Source organism: Chelonia mydas, chromosome 1, assembly GCF_015237465.2.
Source record: "Chelonia mydas isolate rCheMyd1 chromosome 1, rCheMyd1.pri.v2, whole genome shotgun sequence".
In the NCBI taxonomy this organism is placed as follows: Eukaryota; Metazoa; Chordata; order Testudines; family Cheloniidae; genus Chelonia; species Chelonia mydas.
In genome coordinates, this window is record NC_057849.1 from 265,936,204 (window position 1) to 265,955,267 (window position 19,064).

The window sequence follows — 19,064 nt, forward strand, 5'->3', positions numbered from 1 at the left end:
TAGCTTTTGCACAACAGTTTGCTTTCTCCACTGAATTTGACCCTAAGGGTTCTGTGGGAGTTGCATCCAGTTACACCAGCTCTAAATTTGGTCCCATAAGTATGTAACTACCTTTATTCTGTAGTTATAGTAGCGCTGATCTTCATCCTAGTTAAGATTAGCAAAGAATAGTGTGAATTTGCTTGAATAATCTTTCTGGCCCTTAGTCTCTAGGAAATGAAAATATTTTGTTTTGTGGGAGAGGGGAGGTTGAAAGTTTGCAAGGCCTCTTTTATAATTTGCATGGCAGTTTCCCCAGCGTCTAAAGGCAACTCTGACATGTCCAAAAGAGACTTTTAAGAGAACCCTCCCTCAGGTGGCTAAAGGAAAAATGATTCTGCAGTCCAGCTATACTTCTGAGCTACAGTGTCAAGAATACTTGTGAATGCTGATTTTAGGGGCAAATTGCCAGGAGCTATTTCCAAATCTCAAAATATAAATGCACAAAAATGTAGGTGAGCAAATGTGAGAATGAGGGGTCTTTGAAAATTTGGCACTTACTGGGTTGTAATATGGAAGTTAAAAATAAAATCATCTAAATGTGCCTCTCTGATTCAGTCAAGTTCCCTCTTATGCTCAGACTGGATCTTTGCTAACAGCTTTCGTAGGGGTAATTTTAGCTACTAGCCATGGTATTGCAGAGTCCATTAAGTGATGGGAACTGGGTCTCCAAACTGCAGCTCTTAGGGAAAAATGGAGAAAATTTTGGCTAAAATGTAACATACTGGACCAGATTCATCCCTGGCCTAAGGCAGTACAATTCCATTGACTTCAGCAGAGTTGAATCCATGTATGTCACTGGTAAATTTAGCCCATTGAGTGCATGAGACCAGAAGAGTGTAGGACACTTTCTTTCCCCCTAAGGGGGTTGAGAAATTCCATAAATATCCATGGCATCAAGTAAGAAAATAGCACGTTCGGATGCATGTGTCAAGTGTAAAATACCTGACAGCCTTGAGGAGAAAGATATGCGAGCCTCAGTGAGCACTGCTGAAAACTATGCTATTAGAGATACTGGAGTCTATTGCCTGGAGCTAGTTATGCAGTTTGTGGAGAGGATTTTTAATCTTATTTTCTATAATTATATTTGTTTGGGAAGGAAGGGGCGGAGCGGGGGTTATTTTATTTATTTTGGCGTTGTTGGGTTTTGGGGCGTTTTTTGCAAACATTCTGGAGCCACAGTCAGTACTGTCAATTGAGCGCCAATATTAAAGGCTGACTTAGTATGTTAAAACTGCAGTTCAGATACGTCAAACCCTGGAATTTCTGGAAACCACAAAAACGTCATCATGTCAGAATCAAAGATACGTGCATAACAATAAGTGTTCTAAGGCAAAGCATGGCTGTGCTCTATATAGTGCCTTTCTCTGTACTGCCTCGACAGCAGGAAAGGAAAAACCCCTTGGCTGGTTGAAAATGTTCTGCCCAAACTGTTTTTGATAGAAATTTGCGGTTTTGGATAAATGAAAATTTTCACTTTCTGTGAAAAATGTTGATTTTTTTTGTCAAAAAAAGAATGCCTGAAAACTGAAATATTTAGCTTTGGAAATGATACTGTGGTGCCTAATGGATTTGCCATTCGGTTGACCCATGTCCCCATTCTCCTGTATGGGCTGGGCTCCCTGGCTGGACTACATCTCCCATGATGCACCACAGTTAGGGACTCCCATGATATACAGCCTCCCCTCTCTCAGAAGACTGTAATGCACCATGGGACTGTAATGCATCTGACCAGGGAGCCCCAGACTACAATGGAGAATGAGAGCATGAGGCATCCAAATGACAAGCCCCATGAGGCACCCCAGCCAGGTGTTTCCAGATCAAATTATTTTGGTTTTCAGCCTAAATTTTTTGGTATTTGAATTTGCACCCAAAAAAAAAAAAAACTTGAAAAAAAATCCCCTATTTAAAACTTTTCCAACCCTCTGTATGTTGGATGCCAGAGACAGCAAAAGGAGGCCTAGATTACAGATGGAAAAACGTGTTAAAGGGGAGAAAAAGTCCAACCCCTTCCTATGTAGAGTTTCCTCCAAATTTTTTCATTCTGGAATGTGGGATTTGCCTCTCTCTCTCCTATTGTCCCAACTGCCCCCTCTCTTTCCCCAAGAAGAAAAACAACGTCATCTTGCTCTCTAATAGTCCCTGTGGTTGCCACATTGACCCACTCTGATGGTCTTCAGAAAGAGCCACATCTAGCTCTTTCCATGCAAATGGAGAGAAGCTGCAATGTGAGACTGTTTAGCAGGGAAGAGGAAAATGGAAGAAGAGTGAAGAGGACCCCTTCCTTGTTCAATAATAACAATGAGTCTTTTCAGTTTTTTGGCAACAAAACCTTACACAAATGCAGAAAAATCCGTGTTTAAAGGTCTGTACAAGAGCTGGATGGCGTTTATATACAGCCTGACCCTTTGTTATCAGTGCCCTCATTTTTTATTCGGCATTTCAAAATAGCCACTTTGTTTTTAAATGCCAGAAAATAACTAAATTTTACCCATCACTCATCTAAGTTAAAATGACTTTTTCAAAGCTTCTTGCAGCAAGAGAATCATGAATTGTTACTTAAGAAAGCAGTTGTGTTAGGATTCTTTTTTGTAGAATATACAATAATGATCCAAGTCCTGATTCAACAAGGTACTTCGGTGCAAACTTTAAAGTTAGGCATGTGCTTAAGTACCTTGCTGAATTGGGGCCCTGGAGTTATAAGCTAACTGACGTAGTACTTTTCACTTTTGGCAAAACATGACACGAAACCAAGCTAGCTTGACTAATTATAATACAACAGAAGTTAAAGTCTTGTCATTTCTAGAGGGAATTCCTCTGGTCAGGTTCATACAAGTAAGGAGAATAAAGTCCAGAAACAACATGATTATTATTAGAACCGCAGGAGGTTTGGCATGTGTCTCACACTATTTCAGGCAAAAGTTTTGCTTTATTGTCAGGTCACATTTCATGTAATGATTGGAAAATGTCTGTGTTGTGCCAGTCCAGCAACTCTGGGTAAACTTTCAGTAATGTAGCAAACATATTTCCTCTGGTAACTATGTCAGCCTACTACTCCTCGCTTCCCAGTAGTGTGAAATAATAAGCACATCCAGTTCAGCCATGCGTTGGGTGAACTAATCTGTTTGCTCTGCATTCATATCTAGCATTGCTAGCTTTCCATCACCAATACACTTACATGATGTACCTGCTTTGTACTGCAGCGTGTTCCTGCCACCCAGTTGGATCAGCCATGCTTCCTTTCAGCACTAATACCTTCTGTGACCCCAGCAACGGTGACTGCCCCTGCAAACCTGGAGTGGCAGGTCCTCAGTGTGACCGGTGTATGGTGGGATACTGGGGCTTTGGAGAGTATGGCTGCAGACCGTGTGACTGTGCTGGAAGCTGTGACCCACTCACTGGTGACTGCATCAGCAGGTGCGTGGACAGACATGCTATTTCTCTAGACTCACAAATGCAAACAGAGCATGGACCTTCATATCCCAGATATGTTCAATAAGTGTTGATTATTTTAGATAGACCTTATTGTTTGGATTGGTACTACAGAAAACCTGATGATACACACAGTTTATAAATGGATACTGAGCCAGATTGGCTTCCTCCTATGGAGACACCTATTGGAGAGAGTCAGAGAAGACTAAATGCTCCATCTGATTACCTGGCACAGTTTCCTGCAAAACATCTCATGGCTTTTGATGGGAGGGCTTTTGCTGTCTGCAGGGTTAGCAGGGGATGATACCTTCCAAGCCTTCAGTTCTAGAGGAGCCACAGGGAAGGAGCCATCTAGATACATGGAAGCAGAAACTATCTGCATGGATGGCTGCCCCGCTGTGTTTCTTTACTGGCCCAACTATCCCCTTGTGACAGCAGGGCAGTAGCTGGAGCTGTGCTGCCATTGTCTGGGTTGCCCTGCTCTATAGCAGTCCCAGAGGGGAGCCAGAGAGTTAGTAGAGCAGGGCTGAACATGGGTGGTGCTGTAAAACTGAGCCAATCCTTGACTCACTGGTGCCCCTCCTGTGTCCCCTCTTCCTGTGCCCATGTGGAACACAGAGCCCATGGATGACCATCAAAGTAGTTTCCATGGAGCCCAGGAGGAAATCCGTCCACCCTGATGTGCATATGCACAGGGGATGTACTGGCCCTACCATATTTATATTTATTATATTGTAGGGCCTCAGAGTTCAGCCAGTCACAATTTTATATGATACGGAAGCAGGATCTTGGGTTAGAAATACGTTTAAGTTATTAACGATAATATGTCAGGAGAATGGCCCATTTTATTATAGTATCATGGGTCATGACTAAGCCTAAGATTTTGTCACAGATATTTTTAGTAAAAGTCATGGACAGGTCACAGACGAAAAAGAAATAGTCAAAGAAAAAAGAAGCCGTGACCTGTCCCTTCAATGGGACTTTTACTAAAAATATCTGTGACAAAATGGGGATCTGTGGATCCCCATACCGCCTGAAGTGGGGGAAGCTGCGCAGGGGCTAGGAGCCACCAGCAGCAGCTGGGGACTGCGGGGTACCCCCACCACCCACAGCACCGGGGGCCGTGGGGGTTCCCCACTGCCGCCAACAAACTCGGGGGTTCCCCTGCCTGCCGTGAGCTCAGGGATTCCCCCACTGTCCGCAGTGGCCAGGAGCTGCAGGGGTTCCACCACCGCCACCCATGAGCTCAGGGGTTCCCCCGCCGCCCACGCTGCCAGGAGCTCAGAGGTTCCCCAGCCACTGCTGCCAGAAAGTTCAGGGGTTCCCCAGCCGCCCCTGCCACCTGGGAGCTCACGGGTTCCCTGGCTATCCACAGCCACTGGGCGTTTGGGGTTCCCCTGCCACCCACAGCGGCCGGGAGCTTGGGGTTCCCCCAGCCGCTGCAGGGTTCCCCCACCGCCTGTGGTGGCCAGGAGTTGCGGGGTACCCTACGGCCTGCTGCCAATGGGCGGTGGGCAACCCTGCAGTTTCCCACCACTGAAGTCACAGAGGTCACTGGAAGTCACGGATTCTGTGACTTCCACTGCCTCCGTGACTAAATCATAGCCTTAGTCATGACATATGACTCCCCTTCCTGACATCTGGTGCTGGTACTTTCAGGTTCTTAAAATTTTTGTGCGGTAGGGGTGTTTCATACGTTTGAAGGAAGATTGAAGTCCTGTTCCCATTAAAGTTAATCACAAATGTCTCGTTGACTTAAATGGACCAACGTCAAGCCCTAGCTTGTATGCTAGAGAAGAACATATTTTAAATCAAACCATCTCAGGAGGCCTAGGTTACCAATTGCCATCTCTAGGCCAGGCTGGCTGGGTGTCTGCCTGGTGGGTCTTGCCCACATGCTCAGGGTCTAACTGATCCCCATATTTGGGGTCGAGAAGAAATTTTTCCCTGGATCAGATTGGCAGAGACTCTGGGTTTTTCTACCTTCCTGTGCAGCATGGGGCACAGGTCACTTGCAGCTTTAAAGTAGTGTAAAGTAGTAGGTGGAGTCTCTGTAACTTGAAGTCTTTAAATCATGATTTGAGGACTTCAGTAATTCAGCCAGATGATATGGGACTAATACAGGAGTGAGTGGGTGAGGTTCTATGGCCTGCATTGTGTAGGAGGTCAGACTGGATGATCATGATAGTTCCTTCTGACCTTAAAGTCTGTGAGTTTCTGAGCTGTACAAACAGATCCTTCTGTGGACCTTGTATATTCACTGAGATTATATATTACATACAAATTCTTAAATATATATTTTATACCAAATGTGGATGCATAACACAAATCTGGGAGTTTACAATGATCAAGCTGTCACTGTCTAAAACTATTCATTTTTGTGTGTTTTACAATACCAATAAATTTGGAGAAACTTCATGGTAAATTTCTGAAAAATGGACTATTGATTGTATGTAATAATTTTCTTGAATTTGTGGTATTTTCTATTGATTCCATGAGAAATGCCTCACAGTTTCCCTTTATTACAACAGTGCGGACATAGTCTGGCATCATGAAATTTCTGATTTCCGCTCTGTGTTTAACGAGAGTGAGCCAGCTTGGGGATGGGAGGACGAACAAGGTTTCTCTGCTCTCCGGCATTCAGGTGAGATAGCTGATTCAAACATATTTCTTATTTCCCCTCCTATTACTAAGAGATTGTTCCTAATGAACAAGAAAAGGGTCTTTTAAAGTGATTTGTGAAAATGCAGCAGAGCGTTGCTTTGGATTAATTCCTTAGCAATGGTGGTAGTGAGGAATGTAATGTCCAACATTCAGTACTGTTCAACTACCAAAAAAAAAAAAAAGCCTAAGGAACATTGAAAGACTGACTTCGACCCACATACACAAGGATATCTAAAGTCTAGGCAGACAGTCCCATCTTAAAATCTGTGTGTAGGGGTTGATAGCTTGTGTAGGGGTTGATAGTTTGAGTATCTGCCTGGGTTTTCATCCTGAGCTCTGAATTCTCGGGCTTTTGCACATTTACATCAGAATACTTTTAAATGCTCTTTTCTTTTACTTTGTTTTTAATAACTCTTTTATGTGATATTTGCCCAGAGCTGTTATATTCTGTTGGGTAAATTGATGATAAAGTTATTTAAAGAATGTGATATTGCCCAGATGAATTAGATATGTAATTAGGGAGTTTCTAAAAGTTCAAGAGTGACAACACAATAATTTTCTCAGACTATCATATGAAGTTTGGAAGCTGTTGTGGTTGATGACATGGTTACAGACTACCTCATAGTCCAGCTATGATTTCAACTGGAGAAGTTATTTTCCACTTGTCCTCCTAAAAAGTGTTGTGAAACATTGCTGGACCACATGATTATTAGTAAGCAGTGTGGCCTGATTGTGCATCTCCTCTGCCTGTGAGCACTTACTCTTGAGTTATTCTAACTCTTATTCTAAGACATGACTAGTCTTAATGACTTCAGTGCACCTACTTGTGTGAGTAAGCATTCACCAGCAGAAGGTTTCCACAACTTGGGCCTTTGTGTTTTGCAGATTGACAGTACACCTTCTTCCTAAAATCATTCTATCTTATCAAGTTAGTGCAAGTGCCACTTTCTGCATGTGCACTGAATTGCATGATAAAAATTCTGAGGACACATTAAGTGGGGAGAAAAAACCCTAGTGTCTGTCCATGAGACTTTTAAATAATTTTTTTTATTTCAAGAGCACAATAGCAATTAATCGGCCAAATACAGAATAACCATCTGCAACATTTTATTTTAAGCAAATTTTGACTGGTACAAATGCAAAGATAGAATCAGAAAAGACTCACTTCTTATTTTTGTACTGTAATTCAAAATAGAAAGGTGGTATTTTTTTCCCCTCCCATCAGATTTTGTGCAAAAACTACTTCCTCTTAGGCTAAGATCTTGTGAACCTGGAGCCCAGTTTTCTAGCTGACCTCCTGAAACCCAATTTTCAGCTGACTTCCTGAAGATAGGGGGTTGGGCCTTGACCAAGAAAAATAATTTAGCACTATGCTTGACTTTGAGCATGTGATCAAGTATAGTTGACGTCAACGTGGTACTACACACAGGCACAAAATTAAGCTCCTGCTTAAGTGCATTGCTGGTTCAGGGGCTTAAAATGAAAACCCTGGCAAACAAATGGCAGCACTATAAGACTGTACTGCAGAGGAGCGAGCTATACTGGGAAGTCCTTGGGCTCAGGACTCCTTGCCTCACTCCTATGGCACGAATGGGGTGGATAGCTGGTGGATCTCCCCAACTGAGCATTCCTTTGGTGCAGGAGAATCCTTGTGTGGCACAGAGCCAGGGCCAGTGGGAGGTTGGAGAGTTTATATTATTAAAAGGTAAAAGTTGGAAGATTCCAATTTTAAAATAAACTTGACATCTAATTAAAGGTAGCTTGGATGTTCTGAAAGACGAGCTTGTGCGTCCGTCAAATGAGTGCTTTTCAAAATTGGGGAGATGGGCATGTGCTAGGGAAACAGATGCTCAGTTATGTCTCGCCTGGTGTTCTGTGGGTGTTTTCAAACCTTGTTATGGGCAGAGTTGTGTTAATGAAAATACAAGTAACCATTTGACCGTGCGGTCTGCCTGGGTCTGGCACTTGGTTACCAATGCCTGCAGCCTTTGCGTTTTCGCTCCCTGTGCAAGGTTGCAAATGGTGGTGGTGAGTTGTTCTTTTAAGATGTGCCTCATGTCTGCTGGGAAGTGATGGAGCCCTCAAAATCCTCTCAAAAAAACCACTGAAGAAGCAGTCATTGGGTAATGACTTTGTTGGCCTGATTCTCCTCTCACTTACTCAACTGTGAAGCAAAGTCATTCAAGGAAGGTCAATGGAGTTACACCATGTAAGGCTAGTGTGAGAGAAGGACAAGGGATGAAATCCAGGCCACAGCAAAGTTAATAACAGAACTCTCCCTAACTTCAATGAGGCAAGGATTTCACCCCAGTCCCTGTCTCTACCCACTCAGGCTGATCTAAACGAGCAGTACTGGAGTGAAAGGCTCTATATCCCATTAGTCACCCCTTGGTCCAGTCCATCCCCTCCCTTTTCTGTAAGTTTCAATCTTTGGAGTACCATCCATGAGACACTTTTGGTTTGGTTTGTTTCCACAGGTAAATGTGAATGCAAAGAACAAGTTTTAGGGAATCCCAAGGTCTTCTGTGGAATGAAATACACATATGGTGAGTTACATATTCTTGTTGGGTTGGGTTATTGTTGTCACATAATGGGCAGTTTGAGGAGTCTGTGTAAGACTGTAAGAACAGCATAGCTGGTGCTTAGCCCATAAAATGGATTAAAACAGCAAAAGCTGAAGAAAGGATGTCATAAAGTTTACCTCTCTTATTGCAACTTACAGGAAAAGCCAAGTATCAGAGGTGGATTCCCATGAACACTCACTGGGCACATCACTTGGCAGACACCCAGTTTGCCTGTGTTCTGATTATACCCAAGATAATTTTCAAGGAGCAATTATAAAGAAAATTACTTGTTTATTTACAAATTTGGAACTCTACCTGGCATGTCTTGATTTTCAGTGGGAGGACTGGGTGCACAAGAAACGCAGGACAGGAGCTTTATTTGATGCAAGTTGCCACAGTATATAGGCAATGCACAAAATATATAATTATAAACACACACACACACATACACACCCCTATATATACACTATGCATAATGGCCAAGCATAATCAAGTGTCCTGCTCTATTATCCACCCACTAACCACTAGAAAATCCCCTTGGCTGAAGGACCAATACTAAAAGGAAGACCTTGTCCAAAAGGTCCACCCTGCACCATTGCTTAGAGGCCACCAGCTCTGAGCTCTGATAACTCACAAGAGGGAGTGATTTCCTTGAGCACAGACCATTCACTGAGAAGACTCTTCTGCCAACCCTTTAGCGTTCACTCCTAAGGACTGGCACCCTGTCAACAAGAGCTCACCAGTTGGAATGGGGTGATATTAGAGCATTTGCATATTGAGACTTAAAGGAGTAAGGAGAAAACGTTATCTATGGTGAGCCGTGCAGCTGAATACCAGTGAACTGTCTCCTTTATACCGTGCAGGGGAAGGAATTCTTTGTATAACACTCCCTTCATTTCATGAGCTTTCAAACTTTTTTGCACCTGCTCTGTCCCGTGCTAGAGTTTAAAATGCATTGAGAGATAATCCATGCCATTACAGACTGCGCAGTGACCCACAAAGAAAAGTTCAAGGGGCCGCATGTCACTGAAATATGGCCCTGGCTTAGCGGTATTAGAAAAAAATCCATCTCTGCTTTGCTTTGCTTCCTGACTGCGATAGTGACAGTGTTTAATCTAGCCAAAGATAAGAAATAAAAGCAAAAAAACAACTTCATAAATCTTATCTGAAGTGCACTCAGGCCTCCCACCCTTTCATTACTCAGTGTTGCAGGGTGTCAGCTAAATTACAGAGACAACAGCTGAATTGTAGGGTTCATCATAAGCGTGAAGTGAGGGGCTGCAGTGTAGAAGGGGGGTCTTCTTATATTTTTTAATATGGACTCTAAATAAAGCAACATCATAAGAAGCTGTTAAATACCATCCCCGGCATCATGGCTCTCTTAGAGGTCATTTCTGCAGCAGCCTGCGTAGCATAGCAGCAGGACTGTACGGGTATGTCCACACTGCAGCTGTAGGTGTAATTTTCAGCTCGGGTAGATGTACATGAGCTAGCTTTGATCAATCTTAGTTCACTGAAAATAGCAGTGTAGGTGTAGCCACGGCTGCGTGGGCAACAGGATGGGCGAGCTGCCCAAGTGCCATCCCGACTGAGACCCCAGGAGTGTACTCAGGCAGCCAGCCCAACCCCCCACCTGCACTACCATGACTACACTGCTATTTTTAGCACGCTAGCTCAATCAGAGGTAGCGCGGGTATGTCTACCCAAGCTGGGAATCACACCTCCAGAGCTTGCAGAGATATACCCAGCAGGTTTTGTTCACAACACAAAGTGCAGAAAGAGAAACCGGTTCACAGGTATGGAGACACTGCTCTGCATTGTACGGCTGGCACACATCCATCCCAGCCTCCCGGCACCCCAATGTAAGAGGAGAAAAGATCTGCTGTGAGAAGAAAGTGGGGGTGACTCTGGGCATCAGCTAGCCCAAACGCCAGCAGGCAGTGGCCCTCCTGTTTTAGTTTCATTACTCGGACATGTGCAGGAGCGTTGGTAGCTAGAGATGAGCAGGATTGTTGGGGTGGGGTGCTGTTCAGACACCTGTCATTCTGCTTCGTGTGCCTCGACCAAGGTTTGCAAAAGCAGGAGCCTAAAGTTTGGTTTCTAAAAGTATATTGAAGCTGAACAAAAGTGCAGAAAAAGCAGCAGTTCCCACTGACCTCCATGGGAGCATTTCGAAAGTCAGGCCACTCAGCATCTCCTTACCCCCTGGTCTTTAGGATGGGCGGGCATCTGGCACAGTTACTGTTCAAATAAAACTAACCCAGCGTTCTCTCCAGCGACTGCAAAGTATTGATTTCTGCGTGTCACTAGTCTGACAGTAAGACTTGCAGGGTACGGCTACACTACAGTCACAGGGTGTGATTGCAGCTCAAGTGCACACACCTGAGCAAGCTTTAATCTAGCTAGCTCAAGTCCTGGAGCAGTGAAATTAAGGCAACACTCGCTTTGGTGAGGGCTAGCCTGCGAGAACTGCTGAGGGATCTCGTTCAGCCGCAACTGAAGCCCATGCTGGTACCCAAGCTAGCTAAATTAAAGCTAGTTTAGGTCTGAGCTGCAATCACACCCTGCGACTGCAGTGGAGACATACCCACACAGTCTCAGCCTAAATATGTAAACTCTCAGGCTAATTCTGCAATGTAGAGTCACTTTAGCTGTGTTACTCAACACTGCAGTAGAAAGAGAGGTGGGTGTGACCATTTTATCTATTGCTGCTTTTGAAATTGTGCCCTCCCAGTGGTGAAAGCAAAGATTTTATCAGCCCACGACAAAGGCTCCCATGCAGAAGTAAACGTGAAGATCAAGAAAGTATTGAAATCAACAAAGTTTAAGATTCTGCGAGGAAAGCGAACTCTCTACCCGGAATCCTGGACTAACAGAGGCTGCACCTGTCCAATTCTTAATCCTGGTAGGTATATGGCTTTGACTCTGTGAAAAGTATGTCCCCATCAAGTTTATACTGATTTCTTCCTCGTTCCTCCACCCCATCCTCCAGTGCATTTAATTTATAGTACTGCACTAAGACACTGGATTTTACTCCATCATTTAAATCCCAGGAGCAGTCTCAGTGGAATACTTTTATTTGGTATAGAAAATCCTTATTCACTTCACATGTTGTGAAGTGTGAAACTGCTATTTGTAAAGCAGAATTACAGTAGTACAGCTTTACATAGCTAATCCACCAGTCACTCACTGCTCTCACTACTGAAAGCAGCTGCATATTGAGCCAGGCACCTACAAGATAGAGTTCTTTTCAAATTTAATTTTGCTTTAGATCCATAATAACATATTCAAGTTTTCAGTTCTAGATCTGGTCAAATTACTGTTCTGCTGTTATAGCTTTCTCTCAAAGGAGCGCACACTTAGAATGTCTTCTTCAAAAGTAGTGTTGAATTAATTTAGGCTAAAATGACACGGAAGAAGCTCTTTCTTTGGGGGTGAGTGGGAAGCTTTAGCTTCATCATCTTTGCTCATCTTCTTTCAATGAACAGCTGTTTAGGTTTTAAATGAAGTGTAATCAATGCTGATAAAACAATGCATGCTGCCTCTGTGATCATCACAGGAATCAAGAAATTCAGAGGCAGAATTTTTCAGTAGAGAGAAACTAAAATCCACCTAAACTATCTTTTTTACTATTCAAGACAAGCGATCAGCTAGTAACTAATTTAAGGGAAACATTTTCTTTTTACAATGTTTGCATATAATTTCAGGGGTTACCTGAACAAAATGTAGATTCCAATACTGAGGATTCCTTTACAATAGGAAGATTTAGCAATAGGAAGATTTTTCACTTAGTGAGAAGAAGGTCATCTGCAAGATGATTACTGTAAGACATCAGATCACTCAAAAAGGTTACCTTGTGGAGATTTTTGCAATCTTTTGTCGTCGTTAGAAATATTGCTCAGTGTTTGGCCTCGAACCTAGTAGACAGAAGGTGGGAGAGATGTACTTAAGGAATTCTTTCTAATAAACTTCTCATGGTACAGGGGATAGGGTGAATCAGCATCCCTATGCTTAAGTTTATTATTTAACACATAAGACCTTGGATCGTCGCAAAAATCCATAAACATTTTAATGCAAGAGATACAGGTTCTTAATGTTTCCATATGCAAAGCAAAGGCAAACAGGAAAGGTGATTTTCTGATCTCAGCTCTACTGGTATAAAGTTGAAGAAACTCCATTAGGGTTGAAGAACAAAGAATATTATAGTTCAGATACTCAACTGGTGTAAAGCAGTGAAAATCTATTGACTTCAGTGAAACGTTACTAATTCATACCAGCAGAGGATCTAGCTCCGTATTTCACCAAATTAAAGGCCAAACACAGAGTGAATTAATATAACTGCTACTCAGACATCTAAGAAGAGTCGGAGGTGCGTTCTCTGGGGCAAGTATTCAAAAACCTGCATTTGGTACACATCAATTGTAAATTTGTGTAAATGTGCAAATTGCTCTTACCTATGTTAGTTTTCAGTAGGTGAAGCTTAGTAGCAATTAAATTGCTGCATGCTGAAATAAGAACTGAGAAACATCTGCTCACTCTGGGGATGTGGTCTGTCAGGGAGAACCATTAGAAAAATACCTCTGTCACCTCTGATAGCACATTCACTTTAGCTACGCTTGTGCCCCTTTTGTGTTCATCTTTATGGGAGCATTTGAAAATTTTCCTATCAAAAATGTTTGTGAAAAGCAAAATGAGTGTACGCCCATGGAAACTGCGCTTTAATTTTGCACACACACGTATTTGTCTATATTTCCAGTCATGGAACAGAGCCAATTCTATGACTTATGTGGCCAATCACAAGCAACATAGCTCAGATTTTCAGTTTTGTGGCCCTGATCCACCACTGTCCTACTCCAGTTTTATGCAAGTGTAAATCTGGAGTTACACAATGACAAACCATCCAAGATTGGATGAATTGTTTGCAATCCATCCATACTGTAAAAACACTTTTTAAAATTAATTGAATGAGTTCAAGTAATGAATAAATTTAAGGAAATAGTGATATACTTACAAATATTCCCTAAGCAGGAAAAGGGTCTAAGGCCCTGATTCTTCAATGAGATAGCATGAGAAGACCCTGTACCAACACAAAGCTCTGCTGCAGGCTCAGGGATCTGCTTCCATGGAGCTCATCACTGGATCAAGGCTTTTATTTGTAGTCTTGTGATTGCTGATGTTTTTCTTAATGCCCCAGCTCCTGGAGTCCTGTGATTGCAAAAGAATCTCAGCTTTCATTTTAAAAATAGTAAGTTTCTAGCCCTCATGGTCATGAAGAAAAACTTGAAAGCATGAACCAAATGCACTGTTCACACCCACAAACTAGAAGGCAAGTAAAAAAGAATCTGAAATTTAATTTTTGGCCAGTTGGCAGTATTGCATTTGTAAGTTAAATGACCCATTTACTCTTCTCTTAGCGTAGGAACTATAACCTTCAGATCAATAAAAACCACGAACAGCGGGACAAAAAAATCAAAGCAGACATGAAATGATTTCCTCACACATAACTTCTCAGATAACAACATCTCCTAAAACATGAAAGAGATCAAAGTAGAAAGAGAGAAAAATAGTGTAAAAATATCATGTTTTCATTCTGTCCCAGCAATACGGAGCAGCGGCTTGGATCTTAGAGTTTCCAGCCAGAAAATCTAAAAACACTCATCAAATCGCACCCCCCGGTGCTCAGATGATAAGCTAGCTGAGTTCGTACAAGGAATATTTCCAACACACACACAGAAGTGAACTAAGAAGACAGTAAATACAGAAGATTTAAGTGTCTCAATCACCTTCAAGGAAACAGACTCCACTTCCTAATTGCAGCGCTGCCAAACATAGGAAAATAACAGAGAGTTCCTCACAACTAAAAGCAAGGAATTTGAGATGAAATTCACAACCTTGAAGAACAGAATGAGACATCTAAGGAAGTGTTTTCGTTTTATTTTTGTATTTGCATGAAGACAGCTGAGCAGCTTTTAAAAAAAGCAAGTCTACTACATCAACTGCTAATTAAAAAAAACTTGCTCCCATACTCAGAGCTTCATACCAAGCTGCCTCCTCTAGAGAGATTTTATGATCCTTTGAAAAATGATGTTTCTAACAGAAATGTTGATACAGCCATAGTGAGTGCTCTGCAAATAACCATACTGTGATATGTATCCTGTGTTTACCTTACAGAAAGATGACTGCGTTTGCCCAAAAACTCAGATGTAACAGATAGTAAATTGTATCAAATTATATAAATATCTGTATCCCCTTTACTTGTGGAATTGATACTTTTAAAATGGTCTTCGCCTGTTAAAAATAACACTATCTACATTGGGCTAAATCCGCAGCTGTGCCTAGGGAGTTATAGGTGGCAAAGATGGCTCTAAGCCAGCTTTCTCTTGTCCAGATCTTGAGGCTGGCTGGGACAAGTTAGAGCAGCTACACCCCTGACATTCTACCTTTGGAATACTCCCTATGATGGATGGGGGAGCCAGGAGAGTCTAGTGCAGAGCCCACTATGCCATCTTTACACTAGCTGTAGCTGTCCATTACTCTGTGTTGTACAGCCCCTACACAATGGGGTCCTGAGCTTGGCTGGGGCCTGTGGGTGCTATCCTAATATAAATAGGAATAATCATCACCATCCCCTGACTCCAGGAGAATCCTCAGCTGCCCGGCTAGGACAGCTTTCAGATTCCTGTGTGCCCTCAGGATCTGGCCCAGTGTTTCTTCACATAACTTGCAGCCTTATATGAAACATCTAGGGCCTCATTCTGCCCCCACTGGCCCTGACTCAACAAGGTATTCAGAAAGCATGTGCCTAACTTGAAGCATGTGAGTCACCGCATTGACTTCAATGGGTCTGCTCCCGTGTTTAAAGTCTGGCACGTGCTTAAGCACCTTCCTGAATCAGTGCCAGAGCCAGTAATCTGGCATAAATTAAGCAATTCCACTGCAGTGAACAGAGTTACACCTATGTAAAATCAGATGAGTTCAGAATCAGGCCTGTGGCATCAAAAGCATGTGATGGAGCCATGTACTAGGATTCTATGTCACTGCGTTTCACTGGATTTTGGAAGCATCTAGAATTCAGGCAAGATTTTTGAAGGACGTTGCTAACTTATCTCTCAAATGTCTGGGTGAGGCAGAATTTAATGAAGCACGTTTTGGTTTGAATGCAAGCCCTCAGGCACCCTCCAGGTGCTCATTCCAGTTCTTCTACTAGCCCCATTGCCTCATTGGAGTATCTCATAGCTAATTGGGTTCCTAAAGGCATTTAACCTGCAGCTGTGGATTTCCATGACAGGAGAGGAATACATATGGAACTTGCCTTACTGATCTGCAGCAGATCGTGTATTTTTAAATATCTAAAACCTGATAGATAAATTAATTCATTAATGGTGAGAATAACTGCTTTGCTAGGCTACACTATTCTAATCTGTTTAAATTATGAGCCTTAATTCACCTTTAGCCGTAGAGCTAAAAATAGTGGCATGGAAATATTTACATGATTTTCCCCTTTAATGCCACGTTTATGACATGTACACACACACACATTAGACAAGTTGTACACATGCTGTGCCAGCTTTGCATGGACAACTGGGGCTCAACAGGAATGAAATCTGCCCCTGTGCAGAAGAAGGTCAACATGAAGCCTGTGGATCATTTATATCCCACATATGCCCTAATTTGAGAATTTAAGTGGCGTCTGAGTGATGCATAAACCTTATGCTGGCTGCGCAGGAGTGAATTTAACCCAGCAACTTCTATTAAGTCTGTAAAGAGAGGGTATGAAAATGAGCACCTTTTACCCAGCACCTCCTCTATCTCCACAGCTCTTCCCACGTTCCACTTGTCTATATAGTGTGAGTCACCACCAGATTCAGAGCTTGACAACAGCATCTCATGCAGATCTCACTGTCAGTTGGGGCACAGGGCTGACTTTGATGCATCTCTCTCTATATACAGTATTTCTACACAAATGTAGGGTTTTTTTCTTCAGAATAGCTACTTATATTAACTTTCAGTGTAGATACCTTTTTAAGCATTCTGCCATACAAACCTTGACCACTTTGATGATTTGCAGGCTTGGAATACCTTGTGGCAGGGCATGAGGAAGTACGGACTGGGAGACTGATAGTCAATATGAAAAGTTTTGTACACCAGTGGAAATCAGCTCTTGGAAGAAAAGTCTTGGAGATTTTAAAAAGAGACTGCAACTAGAAGTGCACAAACAGGTAGGGCATTTCTTTATGCACAAAATGCAAACTTCACAGGCAGAAGACCTCTGAAATGAAAACTGGAATGTAAGAAAATAGTGCCCAAATTTTTAGAGTGGTGTTCTGATTCATAGGCTCTGTCTCGTTTAAGCCTTCCAGGTCAGTGTTGGTGTACTCTCCTGGATCTGCTTTGGAAGGGTGCGCATATAAGCCAATGTTACATTCAAAAAAATGTAGGGCCTGATTCTCATCTCACATACCCCAGTGTAATTGTGGAGTAACTCCGCTGAAGTCAGTGAAGTTACACCACTATAAAATTGGCATAAATGAAAGGAAAATCATGCCCATAAACTAAAGAGGATGGACAAAAAATTGCTGCCAGTCACACCAGTGTAAATCCTGACTATCTTCAGTGAAGTTGAGGGCGTTCCCTGTATTTACACTGCTGTACTATGGCTGAGTGTATGTCTTGACTGCAGTCATTGGGAGTGATTGCCGCTCAGGCCAAAGTACACAGCTAGCTCTAATCCCCACAGCTCGGATCCTGGAGCAGTGAAGCTGCAGCAGCTCGTGCTGCACAAACCTGTCTGCAACCCTGGAGTTGCAGGGCTAACGACACTGAAGCCTGCGCTGCCGTGGGGTCACTGCTCCAGTACTTGAGCTAGCGAGATTAAAGCTAGCTTGGCTACATCAACTCAAGCTGTGGTCACATCCCATGATTGCAGTATAGCCAGGCCCTAAGATCAGACTTTGGCCCACTACTTATAACAGCTTTCTACAGAACTGGAAATATTGTTTGTGTCAGTGGGAGAGCTCTGTTGGCAACATGTCATTTGCAATTACTCTGTAATAGCACAAGGTCTGATGAGGATGTGCCATCATCAAAAACAGTTGTGCATGCTTTTAAAGGAATGTGTAGGATTTAACTTAGGGCCAAATTGTTTTTTCACTTACACCAGTGTGAACCTGTTGAAGTCAATGGAATGACTCTGTGTTTACACCAGAATAACTAAGAGCCGAATCCAGCCCTTTATTTTACTAAAGAGGTGCAGCGTATGTGAAGTTTTGTCCACAAAGTGTTAAAACTGATCCTATCCAAATGTAAATATTTCATTGTATAAAGCACTTTACTACCTGCCGCTTCATGATGTGGCAAGTTTAATGTTGTTGGAGAGCAAAAGGGGTGAAGGTGGCCTACAAACAACCTATTGAAACAGAAGCACTCCAGAAGACCCCTAAATGTGGACAACGTTAATGGTATAAAGGGAATAGTCCTCTTTGGTCTTGGCACTGACCGCTCAGAGAATCCAAGGATGCAATCTGAAAGATAATGTACTTGCACTGAAGTCCCAATTTCAGACCAGAGTTTGAACCCGATGGGTATAGACTATAATGAGACTTCACAAACAGCATAGAGAACAAGAGACTAAGAAGCAAGAATGCAATTGCCAGAGGATAAGAACTCTGCCTGCGGACAAAGAGATGGACTTTTTAAGTGAAAAGGACTCTCTTTCACATATCACAGCCCCATAATTCATGGCGGACCTAGAGCTTATTTTATTTTCGATGTTAGTATTTAAAACTGAACATTACATTTGTTTTCCCCTGTGTTTTTATTTACGGTATATATGACCATTTTCCATTTTAACAGCAATTTATGGGACATATCACAGTTATTGCCATTTCCAACACTAGATTATACCTTTTCTGTAACCCATCTTTAAACTTCAGTACATAAAGTGTATTCTGTTTATGAGCATGAGGGGAAAAAAGAGGAGGAACTGCAATGCCATAAAAAAATTCAAGTCTGCCAATCTGCTTCACAAATGTATTTCTCTTTCAGGGTCGTGTTGACTCACAAAAATGATGCTATTTTGGTAATTTGTTTTTATATCTCATGTATGTAATAAATATGATATGATTTCAAAAGCCTCATTTTTCACTCCCATTTACATCTCTAGTAATATTGTTCTGACACCCGCAATGCAAGGAAAAAAGAAAGCCATTGTACAGCAGAATTTTATTCTCTTTAGTTTCAGAGTAGCAGCCATGTTAGTCTGTATTCGCAAAAAGAAAAGGAGGACTTGTGACACCTTAGAGACTAACAAATTTATTTGAGCATAAGCTTTCATGAGCTACAGCTCACTTCATCGGATGAAATTCA

The 19,064-nt window shown here is 42.4% G+C and overlaps 1 protein-coding gene across 1 annotated transcript in view; it reads left to right on the forward strand.

Annotated features, from left to right (window-relative positions):
- NTN4 (netrin 4) overlaps nt 1-18,749 on the forward strand; it is a 100,036-nt gene extending 81,287 nt beyond the window's left edge. Inside the window, exons 6-11 of the mRNA XM_043545814.1 lie at nt 3,243-3,456; nt 6,003-6,115; nt 8,613-8,681; nt 11,434-11,604; nt 16,768-16,918; nt 17,860-18,749. Of these exons, the coding sequence (XP_043401749.1) occupies nt 3,243-3,456; nt 6,003-6,115; nt 8,613-8,681; nt 11,434-11,604; nt 16,768-16,904 (704 nt within the window). The 3' untranslated portion in view covers nt 16,905-16,918; nt 17,860-18,749. The remainder of the gene's footprint in view (nt 1-3,242; nt 3,457-6,002; nt 6,116-8,612; nt 8,682-11,433; nt 11,605-16,767; nt 16,919-17,859) is intronic.
- The last annotated feature ends 315 nt before the right edge of the window (nt 18,750-19,064 follow it).